The 20,034-nt window shown below is 32.7% G+C and overlaps 4 protein-coding genes across 5 annotated transcripts; 1 reads left to right on the plus strand and 3 right to left on the minus strand.

The window, feature by feature from the left end:
* Window positions 1–2,027: 2,027 nt before the first annotated feature.
* LOC107631007 (protein RTF1 homolog) lies at window positions 2,028–5,142 on the minus strand. Of its 2 annotated transcripts, none has more exons than XM_016334312.3 (2): window positions 4,677–5,142; window positions 2,028–4,258 (listed from the first exon to the last, which is right to left on the minus strand). In XM_016334312.3, exon 2 carries the CDS (start codon window positions 4,227–4,229, stop codon window positions 2,277–2,279), a length of 1,953 nt encoding a protein of 650 aa, XP_016189798.1. In that variant the 5' UTR covers window positions 4,230–4,258; window positions 4,677–5,142; the 3' UTR covers window positions 2,028–2,276. The 2 variants fall into 2 exon arrangements, with proteins under 2 accessions (XP_016189798.1, XP_020975114.1); XM_021119455.2 differs by having other exon boundaries at window positions 4,577–4,697.
* Window positions 5,143–5,433: 291 nt separating this feature from the next.
* LOC107634639 (phosphatidylinositol N-acetylglucosaminyltransferase subunit A-like) lies at window positions 5,434–9,232 on the minus strand. The gene is made up of 8 exons (XM_016338060.3): window positions 9,009–9,232; window positions 7,848–8,420; window positions 7,111–7,265; window positions 6,702–6,792; window positions 6,450–6,566; window positions 6,263–6,366; window positions 5,903–5,993; window positions 5,434–5,807 (listed from the first exon to the last, which is right to left on the minus strand). The coding sequence occupies exons 1-8, from the start codon at window positions 9,126–9,128 to the stop codon at window positions 5,715–5,717; spliced, it is 1,344 nt and encodes a 447-aa protein (XP_016193546.1). The 5' UTR covers window positions 9,129–9,232; the 3' UTR covers window positions 5,434–5,714.
* A 190-nt stretch (window positions 9,233–9,422) lies between these two features.
* On the plus strand, window positions 9,423–11,716 carry LOC107631006 (epoxide hydrolase 2). The gene is made up of 5 exons (XM_016334311.3): window positions 9,423–9,794; window positions 9,896–10,101; window positions 10,591–10,758; window positions 10,854–11,089; window positions 11,211–11,716. Exons 1-5 carry the CDS (start codon window positions 9,725–9,727, stop codon window positions 11,458–11,460), a joined length of 930 nt encoding a protein of 309 aa, XP_016189797.1. The 5' UTR covers window positions 9,423–9,724; the 3' UTR covers window positions 11,461–11,716.
* A 1,867-nt stretch (window positions 11,717–13,583) lies between these two features.
* On the minus strand, window positions 13,584–19,772 carry LOC107631005 (cytochrome P450 736A117-like). The gene is made up of 3 exons (XM_016334309.3): window positions 19,090–19,772; window positions 16,149–16,693; window positions 13,584–14,455 (listed from the first exon to the last, which is right to left on the minus strand). The coding sequence occupies exons 1-3, from the start codon at window positions 19,445–19,447 to the stop codon at window positions 13,850–13,852; spliced, it is 1,509 nt and encodes a 502-aa protein (XP_016189795.1). The 5' UTR covers window positions 19,448–19,772; the 3' UTR covers window positions 13,584–13,849.
* Window positions 19,773–20,034: the final 262 nt, after the last annotated feature.

A 20,034-nucleotide genomic window follows, 5' to 3' on the forward strand; every position in this document is an offset into this window, starting at 1 on the left:
TATAAGATGCACTCAAGCCGAAGTCGTCAATTTTAATTTGATCCAATTATATTAGTTAAATTATTAATATAGTTGAGGTCAATGCAATATAAATAGTAAATGAGAAGAAATAGAAGGAAACAAATCTTTGTAAATTAATAGTATATATCACCCAAATGAAATTATTTATTAGCATATTAAAATATTTAAAAATAATCACACGTGATGCCTTGTGCTTAATTAGATTTAGTCCTATATGGGTAATGTTAGGTAGACAAAAAAAACAGTCAGAACTTGTCTTATTTAACATAAATTAATTGTCGTAACAATTAATGAATGCTAAATAAGACAAGTTATAACTGTTTTTTTATTGATTTTTTTTCGTTACCAAACATTTCCGGTCTCATATTAGGTATTGTCTCCATGATTTCTTTAATTTTTCTCTTATTATATTCTTTTAGATTAGGAGCCCAACCCTTCTATAAACACTGCTTACGGTTTTATCATTTTCATCACATCATATCAGATATCCTATAACACAGTCTCTTACATCAAGAGATAAAAAAGAAGTCCATTATTGAAAGTTGAAACTAAAACATGAAGGGGCATATGAGGGCAATGCAATCTTTGCATGTGTTTTTGCTTATGATTATCGTTATTGTAGAAGGACAGGTTCATTCTGCTGAACCTTGTTACAATGAATGTGTAAAAGAATGTGAAGCGAATCCGTACGGGCAAGATTTCTGTCAAGAAAAATGTTGTCCTCCTCATTCTCCCTTTGAAAAATGCACCCGTAATTGTGTACATTTCTCACATGGTATACATACATCAAAGTGATGAAACTCTTAGTCATTATCATCATTATTATTATTCTAAAACTTTTATTCTTTAAGAGGATCGAATAAACATAAAATATTTACTTTCATACTCCCATAAACACTTCTACATGTATTTATACTTCTAGAAGCACTCTTGGAATACATTTGTTTACAAAATCTAATTATTGATTTTGTTGATAATATAATGATTCGATCTTGTAAATAATTTCCGTCCAATAAAATAAGATATAACTTTTTAAGGTCTAATTATGTTTTTTTATGTTACAGGTGGAGTTTATGGGAAGAGATCATGGGATCTTTGCCAGAAAAAGTGCAAGACACTGCTCAACTTGTAATAGATCATTGGTGGAATGTATTCCTCAATATGTGACTCAAATAAAATATATATTTTCCATTCAGAGCGTTAGTTATTATTATTATTATTATAGTTATCCTTATAAGCATATACTTTTTATGCCTCGATAACATCTATTCATGGAATATGTGTAAACTCTCAACTTTGAATTATATTTGCAAGCAGAAATAGTGACATGTGCAAATCAATTACCGGATTCAACTTGCCAATAAACGATACTAAGCTGGAGTATTTGTAAACAGAAGATTGGGCTATTAAATTTGTAATCAAAGAGCTATTTTTGTAATTATTAGTTGTGATCAAATTAGCATTAGTAAATAAACAATTTAATCTTGTTGGAACAAAGTTTGTTCCTTTCTCCAGAGATGCGATTCTGTTGTTTGGTCCATTGCAAGGGACATCGCTGTTTAGTCTGTATGCATGACCAAACTCTATTGGTATACTCATCGTATTGATATTTCATTATTATAAGAGAAGATAAATTATATTCATTTTTATCCCTAATATTAGACCTCATTTTAGTTTGGATTCATGTATAAAATACCCAGATACGATCAATTAAGAGTTCATATTTGTATTGTATTAAATAATTTTGTTTTCTGCATGTTTTAGAAAGGTTAAAAGTAGTGCTATATGTTTCTATTGTGTTTTGGAAGTGCTACTTACTTAGAATCTTCTTTTAATTTTTGTTTTATAAAGGTATCATTCGAAATAATTTAGGTATGAATTGAACTTTATATATTTTGTATCAGTATGAGATCAAATATACTGATGTAGTTACTATATATTTGCATTGCCGCGAGTGCATCCTGCAACCACAATATCCTAAACAAGAAAACTGAGAGTAAGAAAATTTAAAAGATGGTTAAGATTCAACAAACGTATTTATTATTTTAAATAAACACTTTCTCACAAAACCTGATTTTTCTGTGCAATTCATCATTTAATCTGTCTTTAACTAAGAAATTATCAAATTTCGTTTAGGCACTTTCATGTGAAGTTCAATTAAAATAGTAAAGACACAGCATTATTGGAGTCAATACAAACCATCCATGGCTTTATGGCACCGTGGAACTTACCTCACTGGCATAATACTTAAAAGGTCAAAGAAGTCCTCTCCTCCTTTTGTAATCGCTCACCGTCAGTGTTAGCGCATGCCTCCGGCCGTCATTTTCCAGGACTCGAAATCCAACGCTAGCTTCAATTCTTTGTTTTCTTGCCATGAATCCTGCCTGAGCTCCTTGAGCTCCACCAAACTTTTGAAGCAATGCTAAAGAGATTGGAAGCTCAAAATTGTGCAGCACATTCGACGATGTCCCTTGATCCACCGGAGCACTTGTGTCCACCAACTTCCCTGCATCAGCAGCCGCTTCCAAGGCTGCAGCAGTAGCCACCATGCCCGCTGCTCCATTGCTACCTGCACCAGCCACTACGCCATTGGCACTATCATTTCCAGCCTCAGCCTTTTCACCTGGTTTCGAAGCGTAGTAGTTCCTTGATCTAGTCCATCTCCTTGAGAACGGATCATAGCCTGCCTCCCCTGCTCTCAATCCTGTATTCACCGGCTTCAACTCGGAAGCATTCTTGAAATTCTCAAACCTGTTTTTTCTGTTCATCTCAGCCAGCCTCAGAGCCTTGGTATCCTTCACCTTTGATTTCCTGGATGCCTCTAATTCTTGCAGCCTTTTCTTGATCCTCTCCACTTCCGTTTCATCATTCTTACTTTGTGCTATTTCCATTTCCCTCCTCAGCCGGTCCTTCTCCGCCGCAACATTCAGTGGTCTTGCTGTGGCTGATTTTTTCTCCTGTAACATTTGCTTCACAGTAGCAGCTGAGTAGACAAATGTGAGGGCCTTTTGTATGGCTTGTTTTTTGTCCAAGATATCTTGTTTCGTTGGCATCCGGCCACCGCTTCGATCAACTTCCTTAATCCACTGTTTGAACTCCTCTTCAAGCGGACCAGAGTCACTAACCATAGCCATTTGCCACCTAGCAGCTGAACTTTCGTTCCCCCAAACAACATTCAAATACTTGTGCGTAATTTTGTTCTCCAATTTATAGTGTCTATCTGGTTCTGAAGCATCGACATTTTTCACCATGCAGAGCCTGTAGATAGGTCCAGTTTTTGATCTACCAATTCCAACTCTTACAAAGCAACCAACTATTAACTCCTCAAAGAAAGGCTCCATAAACCATCTTGCAAGTTTCGACCTGCGAATAGTTATTTCCTTTATATCCTGAAATGATAGCCCATCGGAACCTGCCAACGCCCTATCATCATCACTGTCACCGATTCCTCCATCACCAGTTGAACCTTCATCATCACTGTGAGACCTACTTTCACTATCACTATGGCTTGAACTGCTGAGACTTGCTGCAGTGAAAGCTTTGCGCTTTGGTGGAGTAAAATGCTGGGAGCCTGAAACTCTTGATGCCTCCCTCAATCTGCGGTGAGCTTCTGGATCTTGCTGCTTCAATCTCTTAGCACGCAATTCATTCAATGCATCATTCTTGGCTGCCCTGTCAGCAGATCTGGCTGCTGCTCGCATTCGCGACGATGACAACGGTGGAGATTGCTTTCTAGGAACTGTTATCTTTCCTTTAATATCACGCTTGGATGCTATCTTCCCCAATAAATTCTTGTCATCCTTTTTGGTGGCCCTATCTGACAAGATCATCTCTCTTTGAAGTTCAGTCATCTCAGAAAGCTTGCGTCTATCATCTTCATCCTTGTAGAGATCATCACCAATGTTGGATTCATCACTGCTTTCGCCTGGGCGATCACTGTGACCATCATCTTCTTGTTCTTCTTGACTTCCCATATCTTCCTCTCTTTCTGCTGGATCCAATCTCTTCTTCAGAGGAACTTGTGATGCAGAGGGCTTTCTGTTGCCATAATTAAGCTCATCATCAGAATCATCTTCCCTCGAATCACTCCCTCCATCCGAATAAGAACCCTCTTGCGCCCTCCTCGACGATGGCAGAGAATGTCGGCTTCTCCCTCCATTACCAGTTCTTCCTGCAGCCTCCAATAGCAAATTTTCTAAATCCGCCATAATTTCACCAATCCAACTTCAAATGTATCCTGTATACATCACAAATTGTCTTTAACACAATCTAATTCCGCAGCTTCAAACAAAATCATAGACAAGTACACACACAATAAATTTCAGTGTAGCCTTGAAAATATAAGATTGATCAGGATAACAAATCCAGTTCTCAGAAAATTGAGAAAAACGTTATAAACAAAATCAATAAGCATAAGCACAGAACTGTTCCCTGGTCTAAATTTGTAAAGCAAATTCATTTCTTTCCTACTTCCTACAACAGTCAAATCATACGCTCATCAAAAACATTCATGAGGAAGCTGCAAAATAATCAAATCCGGAAATCAAAGTCAAACCAGGGTTAGAGAGAGAGAAGCAGCAAGATCTGGGTAGGTACTGGAATCAATAATTTTCTCTTTTTTTTTTCGAATGAAGTTGATAGATCAAGAAGCTTACTAGTAAGGAAGGATGGTAGGTGAGGCGAATTTGATCCCAACCTTGGGGGTATGCAAGATGATGAAGTCAGCTCCAGAGTCAAAATTGAGGACTAGTAGCGTTGTTTGATTGATGATTGATGACAGTTAAAGGAAGATTACAAAGTTTGGGATCATGTGTTGTTACAACTATAATAATTAATAAGGAAACTTACTAGGAAGGAAAAACTATAATAATTCCATTAAAAGCAGAGAAACAGAGAAAGAGAGTAGAGATGACAAAAGCTATTGGTTATGGCATCTGACGAGGAAACTACTATAGATTCTTCTATGCCAATAAATTTACCGCATCATATTTGACTATACATTTCATATATATAAATACACTCTTTTACTTTCGTTCGGGGTTGGAAGCTTCCTCTCTAAGCGCCTCATTTCTTTTTTCTTTCTTACTTCTATCCTTTTTTTTTTTTTTTTTTGGGAGTCGCATCTTAAGTGAAACTGTGAAAGAGTGCTTTTTTTAGTTTTTTTTTTTTTTTTTCCAAAATTAAGAATGAGATTCGAATCCGCGACTATGCCATTTGAGTTATAGCTCGTTGGTCAGTGCTTTTTTAGTTTGGTTAAAGTAAAATTTGATGAAGACTAATTCTCTCTTAAAATATTTACTGCTGTATTAAATTGTAGGAAAATGATGAAAGAAAAAAAAAAAAATATATATATATATATATATATATAGTTAACGTATTAAAATGTGAGTAAAGCAAATGAATCTCTTTTTAATCTTCTTTTATTTTAAGAATATTAAAAGTTTCTCAAATTTGTTAACAATGAAGGCCACTGATGAGCAATAAGGCAATAACAAAATCTCTTTCTACACGAAATAGTTTGCTTTGATGAAAGTTTGTAGCCAAAAAAATTGATTACTCCATTGATGTTTCCAATTCCAATAACCGTTCTAAGTTGCTAACATTTTTTCCTTTAACTATTCTTCTGATAGCTGAATTCAGATTAGTCAACAAACAAAAGCTAAAGGATTCAACAAAATGATGTACCACGCTCCTCATAATCTGTCATTTTCTTTTTTCCCGCAAGATCTATCCATCATATTTGTATGGAAAATAACATCTGGAACCACCTCAATATTATCTGCTGGCTAATAATGATAAAAAAAAAAAACATAAAAAGGTAAAGCAAAAAATAAATTGAATAAGGAGTATATGTTTGACATAGCAAATAACACTAGCCTACCTGCCATAGTTCTAGCAGATGCCATAGCAAAAAACTCAAGATCATAACCAAGCAAAAGAGCTTCCCTGCCCATGCTCCACATGAGAGGTGTCTAAAACAATACAGACAATCAACATTCAGCAGTCACTTGAAGTAACATTTGTGTCTTTAAGCTCCAAATTAATAAAGCAGAAAATCTATTAATGATGATGATATTCAAATGAAGATTCCAAAATACCTTGATTTAGTATAGCTAACTTATGTTACAAGCAAATGAAAGAATTTTGTGCTCAAGTGATGATTAGGAAAATCACAACATTAAACTGAATGGTTAAGGGAGTTCCTTTTACAACTATGTTGCAATCCTGTGAAATTGTGTACCTTGAGAGATGCTCTAGGAGATCTTGATGGGGGCATTTTAAGGCACGACTGTATACAATTTCAGTCCTTCTCGCAACGTCGTGCCAGTTGTAGAGTTCCTTCATCTACAAGGGAAAAAAAAGAGTTACTAGTTTCTCACTGAAAGCATTAGACGAAGGCTGCTTAAAATTTTGAACTTCCATCTTACTCGATTGTGCATGACTTGCGGATCAATTTTTGGCAGCATAATTATCGCCTTTTGGATTGCACGCACCATATCAGTGGGATTAGGTTCTGCCAAAACAATCATGTCATCTGGTAATACCTATATGAATCAACATTAACCTTCAAATTACATGATGGAATTGCAAAGTTGTTGAATTGGTCTAAAAAAATAAAAAATAGAAGATAAGAAAACTTAACGCCAAACAGGTATAGAAAGAATATTTATGATACCAACCTCAGGAACACCTCCCACACGTGTGCTAACTGTTAACAATCCACAACTAGCAGCCTCCAATATCGCGATACAAAAAGCTTCGGTTAAGGAACTGTGTTCAGCAGAATTTCAAACACAGAAAACATAGCAGCCACTTAATATGATTCAAAACTGAGTTAGTAACTTAATATATAAAAGATTCAACCTCTTAAAATGACTCAATTGAACCCTTTGCTTTTAGGCAAAAATTTATGGAAGATTTTATTTTATTTTTTTTACGTCCTGTCAAATAAAGTGAATGTTGTGCAGTTAAGTACCAACAACAGCTAACATACATTTAGAAAAATATGACCAGTCATTACAACTTAAGACAGAACTATAACTTCATCAACTGAAGAACTTAAGGAAAATGGAATTTAGGAAGCTATACCTGTTTAAGAAGATATGCCCAGATATTAGAACAGAACGGACTTCCGTATGTGGTACAGCTCCCAACATTTCAATTCGATCTTGAAGAGAATGATGTTCTCTCATCTCTTCCAATAGCACACGCTTAGGTCCATCACCTCCAATAATGAAACGAACCTTCAAATGCATATATAAGTTAGGCCGTTGAAAGTCTACAACCAACTACAAATCTATAATTTCTAACTCACTGCAGCACCTGAATATATTGCTGATACATTATTTATACAGCCTCTGAATATGGAACCAATAAAACAGTAACGCTAATAGATGCCGAATCATCAATAATCACTTCAATCACTGGTGTAAACACAATGTCAGAAGGATAAAAAAATGGTGTCTTGTCAAGTCTCTGGAAGAGGGAATTTTTTTTTCTTCTTAACACTAAAGATTGTAAGAATATACTAGAAAAAAAATTACTTTTTAGCATCAATATCTATACTCTTAGAATTTATTTCAGAAATATTGAAAACATATGCTCTCTCTAATGTTGATGCTATTTGTTTGTAAAAATCAGGAGAAGAAAAATGAGCAACTATTACATCACAGGAAGCACCAAAAGGAAAAAGTAACAACCCTGTCAAAGAAGGGGGCCTTAGCTAAATAGTGGCATCAACTCCATATTAGACATAACTCTTAATCCGAATTTCCTAAACTGAGTTCTGCAAGACAGACAAATAAACAGTCTTTTTATCAACTCACATTAGGACATAGCCGGCACAGTTCTGGAATGACTTCAACAAGCAAATCCGCACCCTTCCGGTAAACTAATCGACTGATAACAACAATAACAACCTCTGATCTGCTGGGAGGTTCAAATGCTGGTTTGAACATTTCGGTGTCAACAGCATTGGGTATTACGAAAACCTTATCTGCTGACAAACCTGACCTCAAGACAGTGTTCTCCTTGCTTGTGTGGGAAACACATATAGCTTGACTCACATCTGCCAAGGTAAACTGCAACACCTTGTTCATGTGGATGCTTCCGGCATCACTAAAACCATTCAGCGAATGATCCGTAAACACAACCTTGTATCCCATGATTCTCGAATTCAGAAGGGCGTGATGAGAAAGTGTTGAAAAAGTTTGATGTCCATGAACTATAGTAATTCTCTCCCGAATAAGAATTGTTCTTATAATTGGCAGCATCCCTAACAAGGTGGGAAATGTACTTTGATTAAAGAATGGTTTCCATGGAATGTAATAGACTTTTAGACCACCAGTCATATATCTAACCCCAGAGCGGTTTCCATAGGCATGAGTTACAACCACCACCTGAATATTCATATACATGTTTTTCAGTTCAAAATATATGAAATTACACACAGAACAATCATTTCTCAGATAGGAGAGTATGTGAAACTCTTGCATGCTCTTGGAAAAAACAATTACAATCATTCATTTCATTCAAAATAATTAGAAGTTATATGAAAAATCAAGAATGGTGACTGATTACTCAATCTTCATGCGAAAATGATAGTTGATGAGAATCGTCGGATGATCATATTCACTCAACTGTTATAATAGCTTTTCAATATCTAAATGATCAGTTCCACATGAAACACCGCCACCAAGAATGATCTAATTGCTTTCGAAAACGCACATTAAATATCCTTGAAAATAATACAAGTATTTCTATCCTACTATATTCTAAGTGTTTTGCACGAGCAACAATAAGTGTATTTATTTTGCATGGTAGGCTAGCCAACTCCCACCTCCAACATTATTAAATTAGGCGTTCGTGCATACATCGGCAAGTGTCACTCAAGCATTTCTATATGAAAATCTATGCAAACGCTACCCTAAGTATAAATTGAAAGAAGTAAAGATAACATTTTTGATATAAAGGTGTAACTGGACGACCTTGTGGCCTAACTCGAGCAAGCATTGTGAGAGGTAGTAAACGTGATTCTCGACTCCACCAACGTTGGGATAGAAAAAATCCGACACCATCATGATTCGATGCCTTTGATGATCACCCATCTCAAGATTTAAGATACCACAGGAGCTGCACCACAGAAGCACGAAAAATGAAACCAAAAACGAAATGGTGAAAGAGCAGAATGGTGAATTAAATGATAAGAGGGTCAAGCCGCGAAGAAATGAAAGTGAACGGTGTACAGTCTACTACTACTACTACTGACAGTGACACGTGTCAGAATCAGCAGCAGAGAGTGAGAGAGGCAAACACGGACGCGTAACACACTGTAGTCTCTCTCCGCGTCAATCCACTCCGCATTAATATTTGGTTTACATATTGAGAGAGAGAGAGAGAACGTTGTTTAGCACTCAGATCAGAATATATAAAAATGAAATATGATGTATCAATTGATTTTATTGTATTATCCTAATAATTCATTAAATTAAATATAATGCCTAATGCAGTAATGCTGTTGAAGCCGGAATAAAAATTTCAAAATTAACACAAAAATAAAAACTTTATAGTAACGATCAAGAGAGTCAGTGATTGATTAGAATAAGAGGTGTTACGTTTCCAAGTAGAGTGTAGCGTTGACCGTTGAATTAAGCTGACTTGTTAAGAAACGAACAGAGCAGAAGAGAGAGTGTGAGCCAAAGTCATGGATGAAATCCAGCAAAAGTTCATCAAAGTTGACGGTCTCAACCTCCACATCGCTGAAATCGGAACAGGTCATAATCCACTGTGCTCACATGCATTCCGTTTTCTTATGCTTCTGATTTCTTAACCCCTTCCCCTTCTTCAAACTCTCTCCCTGGTTTCTTATTTTCAGGTCAAAACGTCGTCGTATTCCTACACGGGTTCCCTGAGATATGGTACTCGTGGCGCCACCAGATGATTGCCCTCGCCAATGCGGGTTTCAGAGCCATCGCCCCCGATTTCAGAGGCTACGGTCTCTCCGATCCCTCGCCAAACGCCACCTTCTCTCATCTTCTCACTGACCTCCTTGCAATTCTTGATTCTCTTGCTATTCCCAAGGTACACCATTTTCTCTCCTGCTTTTTTAAGTTTCATATATATAATGCATCATGATCTTAGTGCAAAGAACACTTTTCTTGATGAATATCGCAATGGAAACTTGCATAACTGAATTTTGACATTTACTTGAAGTTGAAATAACACCATTGGACTTCGATTGGAGTGTTTATCCCACTATGAAGTATGAAAGTGTAACATTTCCCTATTATATAATAACTAGGGCCTGTCAAAGCCGCAATTTTATTGGTTATTTTTCATATAACACAATAAATACAATAGAATATAGCTCTTAAGCAAATCAATGATTCACAGTCTCAAATGTGATGTTGATCTTTGATGCCTTCACTGGCTCACTCTGTTCTATTGCAATGTTATTTGCCACATAGAAGGAATAAGCTTTAATTTAATACCCTAGCTGATTTGACCATATGCTTAATTAATCTGTTGCCTAATTGATTCAACTCCTCAATCTCAATGTACCTATATAAGGTTTTTCTTGTTGGGAAAGATTTTGGAGGCCGTCCTGCATATTTGTTTTCCATTTTACACCCCGAAAGGGTACTGGGAGTTATCACATTGGGAGTTCCTTATGTTCCACCAGGCCCCTTACATTTCTCTAAGCTCCTTCCTGAAGGTTTCTACATTTTGAGATGGCAGGTAACCTCGAATTCCTTTGATTCTCATCCATAATTGCAGTCTTGCCAATGAAATAATAATAATAGTAATCATGCCTTTGTTTCTGCCTATATCAGGAACCAGGGAGGGCTGAGGCCGATTTCGGACGCTTTGATGCAAAGACTGTTGTGCGGAAGATTTACACCCTCTTTTCAAGAAGTGAAATACCAATAGCTCAAGAAAACCAGGAGATCTTGGATTTGGTTGATTCATCTACTCCTCTTCCCCCTTGGTTCACAGAGGAAGATCTTGCAACATATGGGGCCTTGTATGAGAAATCTGGATTCCAAACTGCGTTGAAGGTTCCATATAGGTGCTGCTATTATTAACCTTCATTGCTTTTTTATTTCTTTTTATTTTAGTTTTGTTCAATGAAATAGCCTATCAGATTGAGTTCTTATTCATTGTGGATTTGTTTGCATTTTGTGTCGTAGGTCCCTTGGTGAAAAAATTAACTTGCCATCAGAAGCTATAGTCAAAGTTCCAGCACTTCTGATAATGGGTGGGAAGGACTATACTCTGAAGTTTCCGGGCATTGAGGATTCGACAAAGGCTGAAAAGGCGAAAAAGCTTGTTCCGAATCAGGAGATAACATTCATCCCTGAGGGGACACATTTTGTTCAAGAACAATTCCCTGCACAAGTCAATCAGCTTATCCTTGCTTTCCTTGCCAAGCACACTTGATCTTGGGAAGTTAGTCATGAATGGTGTATGAAGAGTTTAATCTTCAAAATAATTTCAGGGCATCCTCAAAAATATTGGCATAACAATCGTGGCCCTTGTTAATGCATTAGTATTTAAAGAAAGACTTCTTGTTCAATAATATGGCTCTATAAATATTAGTACAAGTTCAAAAACTATACCCCGTGTAAAGTATTGTGATTTGGCTAATTAGAGTATCACTTTAGTTAACATTTGAATTAAATTTGATGAATTCAAAAATAATATTTTTTTATATCTTTTCATTGATTTAAAGCTATGAACATACTGCTTTGTAACAATCCTAAAGCTTACTTGTAGGTTATCAAATCAGTTTGAGCAAATCCAATTTCAAATAAGACGGCGCTAGTTGGTATAGTGAGTGTCTCATAAAATGAGTGCAACAACATTTCCTTGATAAGAAAAAATAAGAAAATAATTTCATTTAACATTGTACTATTCTCACTTTAAAATATCAATCAATTTAAAAATTTGATACATTCATAATTTAATATATTAAAATTTGCAATTAAAAACATTGAATTATCAATACATTAAGCATACTACTTGTGATAGATGTTCTAGAAGAGAGGAAGTATATAACTTCATTCTCATTTTGTGAAATTTTTAGAAGACTTGAAGTAATTATGTAATATTCGACAGTAAGTAATATGCACAAAGAAACACAAATATGAACGAAAAATAAAATCCTCTATTTCTCCACCAAACTTTTGAGTGACCCGTGCGGGAACAAACCTACTTGGTGGAGGAGGTTTCCGAGTATGAGTAGTTCTAGAGGTGAAGGAGGTGAATTTTTATTTATGGGTTTGGAATACTGCCATTTCATGATGAGTAGGATAATAAACAAAGATGGTAACATAACGATGGTGAACAGATCCACAGTGGCAAAAATAGAGAGTATTCAAGTGGTGGCAAAAACAGAAAATACTCAAATTTTTAGGAACCGCCAGAAGGTTTCTAAGCTGTTATAGAGGGTGAGAAAGAATGCTACACTCCTTTTATGTGAGGTTTTTTTTTTTTTTTTTTACAAAAGATATGAGACTCGAATCCGCAACCTCTTAATTGAGTATGGGGAGATTATGCCATTTGAACTATTACTCATTGGTTTTTATGTGAGGTTTTTAGTCTGAAATAACGGATAAGTTTTATAAAAAATTTTATTTTATTTTAGATTTTAATTTTGATGAGAGGGTATAAAGTTTTATATGATTATTTAATTATATTTTTATATCTTAAATACATTTTTAAATAATAAATTTAAAATAATTGTATAAAATTCTTTTAGTACATAGAAATTCAAATTTTTTGTTTTATTTCAAGAAGCTGTTGATGAGATCGTTTGTAACTCATATAAAGATTACATTACATGTATTTTTGTGAAGTGAAATAATATCACGGATATTTTATAGACCATGTAGTTAGTTTATTCTTCATTTATCAACGTGTATATTAATTAATCTTTTTAAGTTTAGGTTCACAACTCATAAGATATAGTTACAATTAGAGAACAGTAAAATTTATTTTTTTATTAATACTTTTAATTATTATTTTAATTTTTTTTTAAATTATACCCCGTGTAAAGTATTGTGATTTAGTTAATTAGAATATTATTTTGGTTAACATTTGAATTAAATTCGATGAATTCAAAAATAATATTTTTTATATTTTTTATTGATTTATAGCTATGAACATATTGCTTTGTGATAACCCTGCACCTTATTTATAGATTATCAATTCAGTTTGAGCAAATCCAATTTCAAATAAGACTACGCTAGTTATTACAGTGAACGCAACAAATATTTATATTTTTTTAATAAAAAAATAAAAAAATAATTTCATTAAACATTGTATATTACTGATCTCACCTTAAAATATCAGTCAATTTAAAAATTTGATATATTCATAATTTAATATATTAAAAATTTGTAATTAAATACATTGAAGTATCATTACATTAAGCATACTACTTGTGATAGATGTTCTAGAAGAGAGGAAGTATATAACTTCATTCTCATCTTGTGAAATTTTGAGAAGACTTAAAGTAATTCTGTAATATTCTGCAGTAAGTAATATGCACAAAGAAACACAAATATGAACGAAAAATAAAATCCTCTATTATGACTTATCATTCCCTCTTACAGTAGATACAGAAGTTCTTATATAGACAATCTCATACCAAGCTACACAATTTACACACTCAATATTCTAAATCCAACTTACCACTAACAGAATTATAATTACCACTTTATTCATTATCACTTACTGACTTTTTTGTAACTTATCTTTATCATTTACACATTTTTGCCCAAGATTTTCTTTCTCTCTTGTCATAACTTACTGAATTCAATTCAATTCATTCATAATAAGGGGTTGCTATAGCCAAGAGAGGTGATTTCAAATGCAGGGCTAGTCCACAAGTTTCAGACATGTCCACTTCCTTAGAAGCAGCAGGCGAATCCCAATCAAAGTGATGAACAAGGGTAGCCAGCACAATCTCATCAACAGCAGTGGCAAACTGCACCCCAGGGCACCCTCTCCTCCCTGCACCAAAAGGAATAAACTGAAAATCACACCCTTTGAAATCCACCGAACTGTTTAAGAACCTCTCTGGCTTGAACTCAAGTGGCTGGTCCCAACACTTTGGGTCCGTTGCAACGGCCCATGCATTCACCAACACCTGTGTTCCAGCTTCAATGTCATACCCATTCAGCTTGACGCCTTTGGTGGATTCTCTAGGAACTAGAATTGGAATTGGAGGGTGCAACCGAAGTGTTTCTTTGATCACAGCTTTCACGTAGTTCATGTGAACTAAATCCTGTTCAGTTATGTTACTTCTGTTTCCAACAACAGTTCTCACTTCATCTTGAAGTTTGTGCATAACCGCCGGCCGTTTTAACAGTTCCGCCATTGCCCATTCTAGCACAGTGTACGTAGTGTCCGTACCTGCCGCAAACATGTCCTGCATAAATAATTCACATTAAATATGTATTAATAATTTAAAATTTTACTTAATCAAAGTTTATAATAATTAGCAATTATATTAACAAGTTTCAACAAAATTGAAGTCAAAATTAATTAAGTTTGACCGCCGTATTTAATATGCAGACCATTAAAAATTAGAAAAAAAAATCTTAAATAACCCTTCACAATTACTTCGAAAAATAAAAAAGTTCTAAACAAAAAAAACATCATTTTCGGCTTCTAATCTTTATTTTTATGGGATTGATTAATTTCTATATCAATATTTTTTTTGACATAAAAACTAATTAGTCCCATAAAAATAAAAATAAAAAATAAAAAAATATTTTTTTTGTTTGGAATCTTTAATTTTTTAATTGTCAAAGTGGAATTGGGTATCCACTCTTAAAATAAAATGATCTTCGTAAAAAGTGAGTGCTATTTATAATAGTAGGCATAAAATCAAATATTTTCGACAAATGAAGAAAAGAAAAGGGTTAAAAGAAGAAAACATAATCCTTGATTTACTGTTGAATACTTGAAAGCTTCTAGGGTGGTTGAAGTATTTTTAAGGTCCTTAAAAAACCAGGATATATTACAGAATTGTGAAAAATTTAGGAATCAGTTTGTAAATATGCCAATTTAGCATCAGCCTCCATTATTGTTGATGTGGACCCAAATACTGAAATATAACTGGAAAGGAAAACGTGCTTAATGGAGTCCTAGAAGAATATATTGATGCCGACAAACTATACATGTGCTTCTCATCCACTCATATATGCATTTGAATTTTATTGATGCCGATCCAAATGGATTCTCTCCATTTTTTTTCACTTAAAAGAATAAAGTGTGATCTCTCACCTTTAATTTTATAAGTGAAACCAAATATAAATAAAAAAAATAATGAATAATTAGATTAAACACTTGACACTGTAAATTTTTTTTTTTTCATACTGAAAAAATTCCACTCTCGATGCCAACCAGCATATTGCTGGTTAACTGTACTAACTTTGGCACTATCTATCGGAGACAACTCTTTCTAAAACAAAAAAGTCGATTTAAAAAAAAAAAGTCTGATAATCACCTTCTCTCTCATCCTAGAAGAATTCTTTTTTTTTTCCACAAAAACCACTACTTTAAGAGGAGGGTCACGGGTCGCACAGACGCACACTAGTAAGATACTTACAACAAAAAAAACAAACCTGTACTATATAATTATTAAGAGTAAATAACTAAATACATTTTTCGGTCCCTATCTTTTTTTTTTTTAATTGACAAGTTGCTCCCTAATTTTTAAAAAATGACAAATTAGTTCTTGTCTATTTCTTTCATTAGATACGTCGATTTTCTGAGTCCAATAGACAGAGATTAATGTGTCTAACGGAAGAAATAGATAAGGATCGATTTATCTAACGAAAGAGTTGTGTCTCACGAAAAGAATAGACAGAAGCTGATTTATCATTTTTTAAACGTTGAAGAACGATTTGTCAATTTTTAAAAAAGACAGAAACCAAAAAAGATATTTACTCTATAATTAACAAAATATAAGAGTATGATAATTAACAGGATATATAATAACTATTCTTCATTTTGTAAAATAAATCTCAGTATCATTATTGTGAAAAATAATTTACTAGAGAATAAGATAGCAATTGCCTAAATGTTAATATATATCAAACTCAAATATTTCTTACCAGGAGTATTGCCTTCATTGTTATTGTGTCAAACTCGAATCCAACAGCGCTACTGGTCTTGACAGAAAGCAAAACATCCACAAAATCATCAACATTATCAGTAAGTCCCTCTTGTTCTTTCCTTTTCCAAGAACTAACATGCTCCGCAATCACTTGATCCAAAAACTCATCGAGACGCTTGGCCACTCTTGATGCTCTTTTATAAGAACCATCAACCTTGTTCAACCAACTAAGCCATGGAATATAATCCCCTATTGATATTGTACCCAACAACTCTCCAAACTCCAACAACAGCTCCTGAAACTTGTTGCACCCTTCTCCTCCTCCACGGTATCTCCTCCCTAGAGCAATTCTACACACTATGTCATTTGTAACACCGGAGAATATCTCAGACAAGTTTAACGGCACAGAAGAAGAAGCAAACTCTTTGATGGTTTCAACCATTCTTGCAGCTTCTTCTTCCCTAACACGACTGTACGATTGAACCCTTTTGTTGCTCAGAAGGTGCAACACGGCTAGGCTCCTCATCTGCCTCCAGTATTCACCTGCGTTACATAAAATACAAGAATAAGATCTTTTAGAGGGTAATCATTTTTAAAAAAATAGATACGAGGAGTGTTAGGAGGCCAGCAACTTTTGTGTTTTGTAATCATCAAGTGGCCATTAATAATCTTTTTAATGGTGTGAGATTACATCAAATGGTGAGAGATTGCTCACTTTTCTTTTGATAGTTAAGTGCTGACCACAAAACATAAAAATTACTGTCACTCTATACTTTTCCAATAGATATATATAAAAATTAGTCACTAAATATATATATTTGTGTTATTTTGTATAACTTTAATGTATACTTTATATTTATACCGGTAACTAATATTCTAACTAAAAAATTTTGAATTCAAATTTTTGAAATAATAAAAATGTATATTTATATGCTATATATAATGAATAATATATTAATATCAAATTTATCTATCAATATGCCGTTTATATAAATATAAATAATATATATTTAATTTTAATTTATTATTAATATAAAATAATCTTATACATACATTTAATTACATAATATTATATTATAAAAATAATTATTTTTAATATTAACTACATAAATAATTATCTAAAAAAATAAATATAATTAAATAATTATATATAAAAATTTACATTATCAATACATATATATATATATATATACCATGGGTGCTTAAATAAAAAATAATAATAAAAAATTAATGTGTTATTAATTATTTTTATATACAATTAATATTTTAAATTTATTAAATAATTTAATTTATTTAATTAATATATTATATAATAAATTCTAATTATTAATTTCACAGAAAAATATTTATCTTGAAAAAAATACTCCGTGTCTTATTTATCTAAAATTACAAGATTCTCTCTCTTTTTTTAATATAACTTTTGAAATTTTACTTTTTCATGTAACACCATTTTCAACATTTCACTTTCTAAATTGAAATTTTGGCGGTGCTATCTCTTTCTATATAAATATTTATCTCTCCCTCTAGGAATTTTTTTTAATTTAACAAAAATAAAATACGAAATATTATCCTTAAAAAAAAGTTAATTAAAAGATTAAATTTTAAAAAATAAATAATATTTTTCATAATAATAAATTCTTCAAAAAATTAATTAAAGACTAAATTTTAAAAAATAAATAATATTTTTAAGTACTATTTGTATTTTAAAATTTAGTTTTTAGTCAATTTTTTAAAAATTTATTATTATTTAATTAATTTAAATATCTTTTTTTACGTATCAATTATTCAAAAATTCAGAAAATTTATTTATTTTTTTTATTTTTTTTCTTCTCTAAAACTGAATAAAAGATAATAATTAAAATATATCTAGTTGTACTGTTTTTTATATTATTATTAATTAGAGTAAAAAAAATTTTTATCCTTGATCATTTATTAATTCAGTCCTACGTATCAGGTAATTATGTCTATCATAGCTTTGTCTTTTTTACAACGGGACAAATAGCCCCTTTGAACTCTTCAACCATCTCCCTCTCCTTCTTCACCTGCGTCCTTTGTGCCACCGCCTCTTCTCTCTCCCTCCAAAACTCTGTCTCCCTTCTCTTTTTCCTTTTTCCATCACTTCTCTCAACTCTAAAATTCTAACTCTCGACCCAATCCGTTTCACCTCCTCCCCAAAATCATTATCAAAATTATCATTACTGCAATCATAATCAAAACCACTGTATTCACTCATCTTCATCCTCATCACAATAATTATTGTCATCAATAATATTATGAACAAAATTCAAAATTTAAAAATAAAAAATATAATCACACAAAAAAAATATATTGAGTACTTGAAGGAAAAAATTCATTTATTTTTCGAAAAAATTACAAAAAATAAAGACAAAAAAATAAATTTTGGGTGTTAAAATAAACTAAACTTACGATATTATTGTGACAGTGGTGGTAACGAAGAATGACAAATAAAAATAAAAAAAATACAAAGAAACGACAGAAAAAAAAGAGTTTAAAAAAATATAAATTTTTTATTAATCATCATGCATAAACAGTGATAAATGATATTATTAATGACGATGACGATGATTGTGAGTCGGTGCCACTGATGAACAAGAGGATTGGAGAGAGAGAAATGTAAGTATGGTGGCGGTAGAAAAAAAAGGGAGGAGAAGAGGAAGAAATAATTTTGGAAAATGGAAATAGTTAAAGAGTTCAGTAGATTATTTATCCCTACTATACAAAGAGAAATTACCTGACATTTCAGCATTAACATATTATCAATTGATTTTAAAGGTTATATTGAACAAATACAAAAATAAATAAAATCAATTTGTATTTTTATAATTGGTAAGAGTCGTTAATCAAATAAATAATTTAAAATAAAAAAAATTTATTCTTATAATTATTAGACATGAACTGAGTTAGATAACCTCACTCACCATAAGCAGAATTGGCTATGTCTTTAGAATCGTACAAGAGTATGTCACTCATCTTACGCCGTGGCCTGTTGGAGAACACCAAGTCGTGCGTCTTCATCACCTCTTCTGCCGTGTTGGCCGAAGACACCACCAGCACCGGAACGTTTCCAAAGTGAAGGAGCATTAAGGGGCCATGTTTCTCAGCCAAATTTTTCAGTGACCGGTGCGGGAACAAACCGACTTGGTGGAGGTTTCCGAGTATGGGTAGTCTTGGAGGTGAAGGGGGTGAATTTTTATTTGTAGGTTTAGAATACTGCCATTTAATGATGAGTAGAATAATGAACAAAGATTGTAACATGATTATGGTGAATAGATCCATAGTGACAAAAACAGAAAGTACTAAGTGGTGGCAAAAACAGAGAATACTCAAGTTTTTAAGAACGGCTGGAAGGTTTCCAAGCGGTTAAGAAAGGTAAGAAAGAATGAAATTTTTTTTATGTGACGCTTAGTTCGAAATAATGGATTAATTTTGTAAAAATTTTTATTTTATTTTATATTTTAATTTTAATGAGAGGGTATAAAATTTTATATAATTATTTAATTATATTTTTATATCTTAAATACATTTTTAAATAATAAATTTAAAATTATTGTATAAAATTCTTTTAGTATATAAAAATTTAATTTGTTTGTTTTATTTCAACGAGTTGTTGATCGGTGGTTTGTATGTACTTATATAAAGAGTACTTAAATGTATTTTCGTGAAGTAAAATAATATCACATGTATTTTATACATCATATAATTACTTTATTTTTCATTTATCTAATGTGTATATAAATTAATCTTTAAGTTTAGGTTATAACCCATGAGATATAGTTATAATTAGAGAACAGTAAAATTTATTTTTTTATTGATATTTTTAATTATCAGTTTAATTTTTTTAAAAATTATACCCATGTAAAGTA

This window comes from Arachis ipaensis, chromosome B3 (assembly GCF_059453495.1).
Source record: "Arachis ipaensis isolate K30076 ecotype BB chromosome B3, ASM5945349v1, whole genome shotgun sequence".
Lineage (NCBI taxonomy): Eukaryota > Viridiplantae > Streptophyta > Magnoliopsida > Fabales > Fabaceae > Arachis > Arachis ipaensis.

What these genes read in the sequence shown, in the direction of transcription:
- LOC107631007 (XM_016334312.3), bottom strand. Translation starts at nt 4,229, where the DNA reads ATGGCGGATTTAGAAAATTTGCTATTGGAGGCTGCAGGAAGAACTGGT.
- LOC107634639 (XM_016338060.3), bottom strand. Translation starts at nt 9,128, where the DNA reads ATGGGTGATCATCAAAGGCATCGAATCATGATGGTGTCGGATTTTTTC. An exon ending in TGTGCCGGCTATGTCCTAAT is followed by an intron (nt 7,266 to 7,847) that starts GTGAGTTGATAA and finishes ATGCATTTGAAG; the next exon opens with GTTCGTTTCATTATTGGAGG. An exon ending in GGGCATATCTTCTTAAACAG is followed by an intron (nt 6,793 to 7,110) that starts GTATAGCTTCCT and finishes TGCTGAACACAG; the next exon opens with TTCCTTAACCGAAGCTTTTT.
- LOC107631006 (XM_016334311.3), top strand. Translation starts at nt 9,725, where the DNA reads ATGGATGAAATCCAGCAAAAGTTCATCAAAGTTGACGGTCTCAACCTC. An exon ending in CATCGCTGAAATCGGAACAG is followed by an intron (nt 9,795 to 9,895) that starts GTCATAATCCAC and finishes TCTTATTTTCAG; the next exon opens with GTCAAAACGTCGTCGTATTC. An exon ending in ATTCTCTTGCTATTCCCAAG is followed by an intron (nt 10,102 to 10,590) that starts GTACACCATTTT and finishes TACCTATATAAG; the next exon opens with GTTTTTCTTGTTGGGAAAGA.
- LOC107631005 (XM_016334309.3), bottom strand. Translation starts at nt 19,447, where the DNA reads ATGGATCTATTCACCATAATCATGTTACAATCTTTGTTCATTATTCTA. An exon ending in CATAGCCAATTCTGCTTATG is followed by an intron (nt 16,694 to 19,089) that starts GTGAGTGAGGTT and finishes TATGTAACGCAG; the next exon opens with GTGAATACTGGAGGCAGATG. An exon ending in CAATGAAGGCAATACTCCTG is followed by an intron (nt 14,456 to 16,148) that starts GTAAGAAATATT and finishes TTATTTATGCAG; the next exon opens with GACATGTTTGCGGCAGGTAC.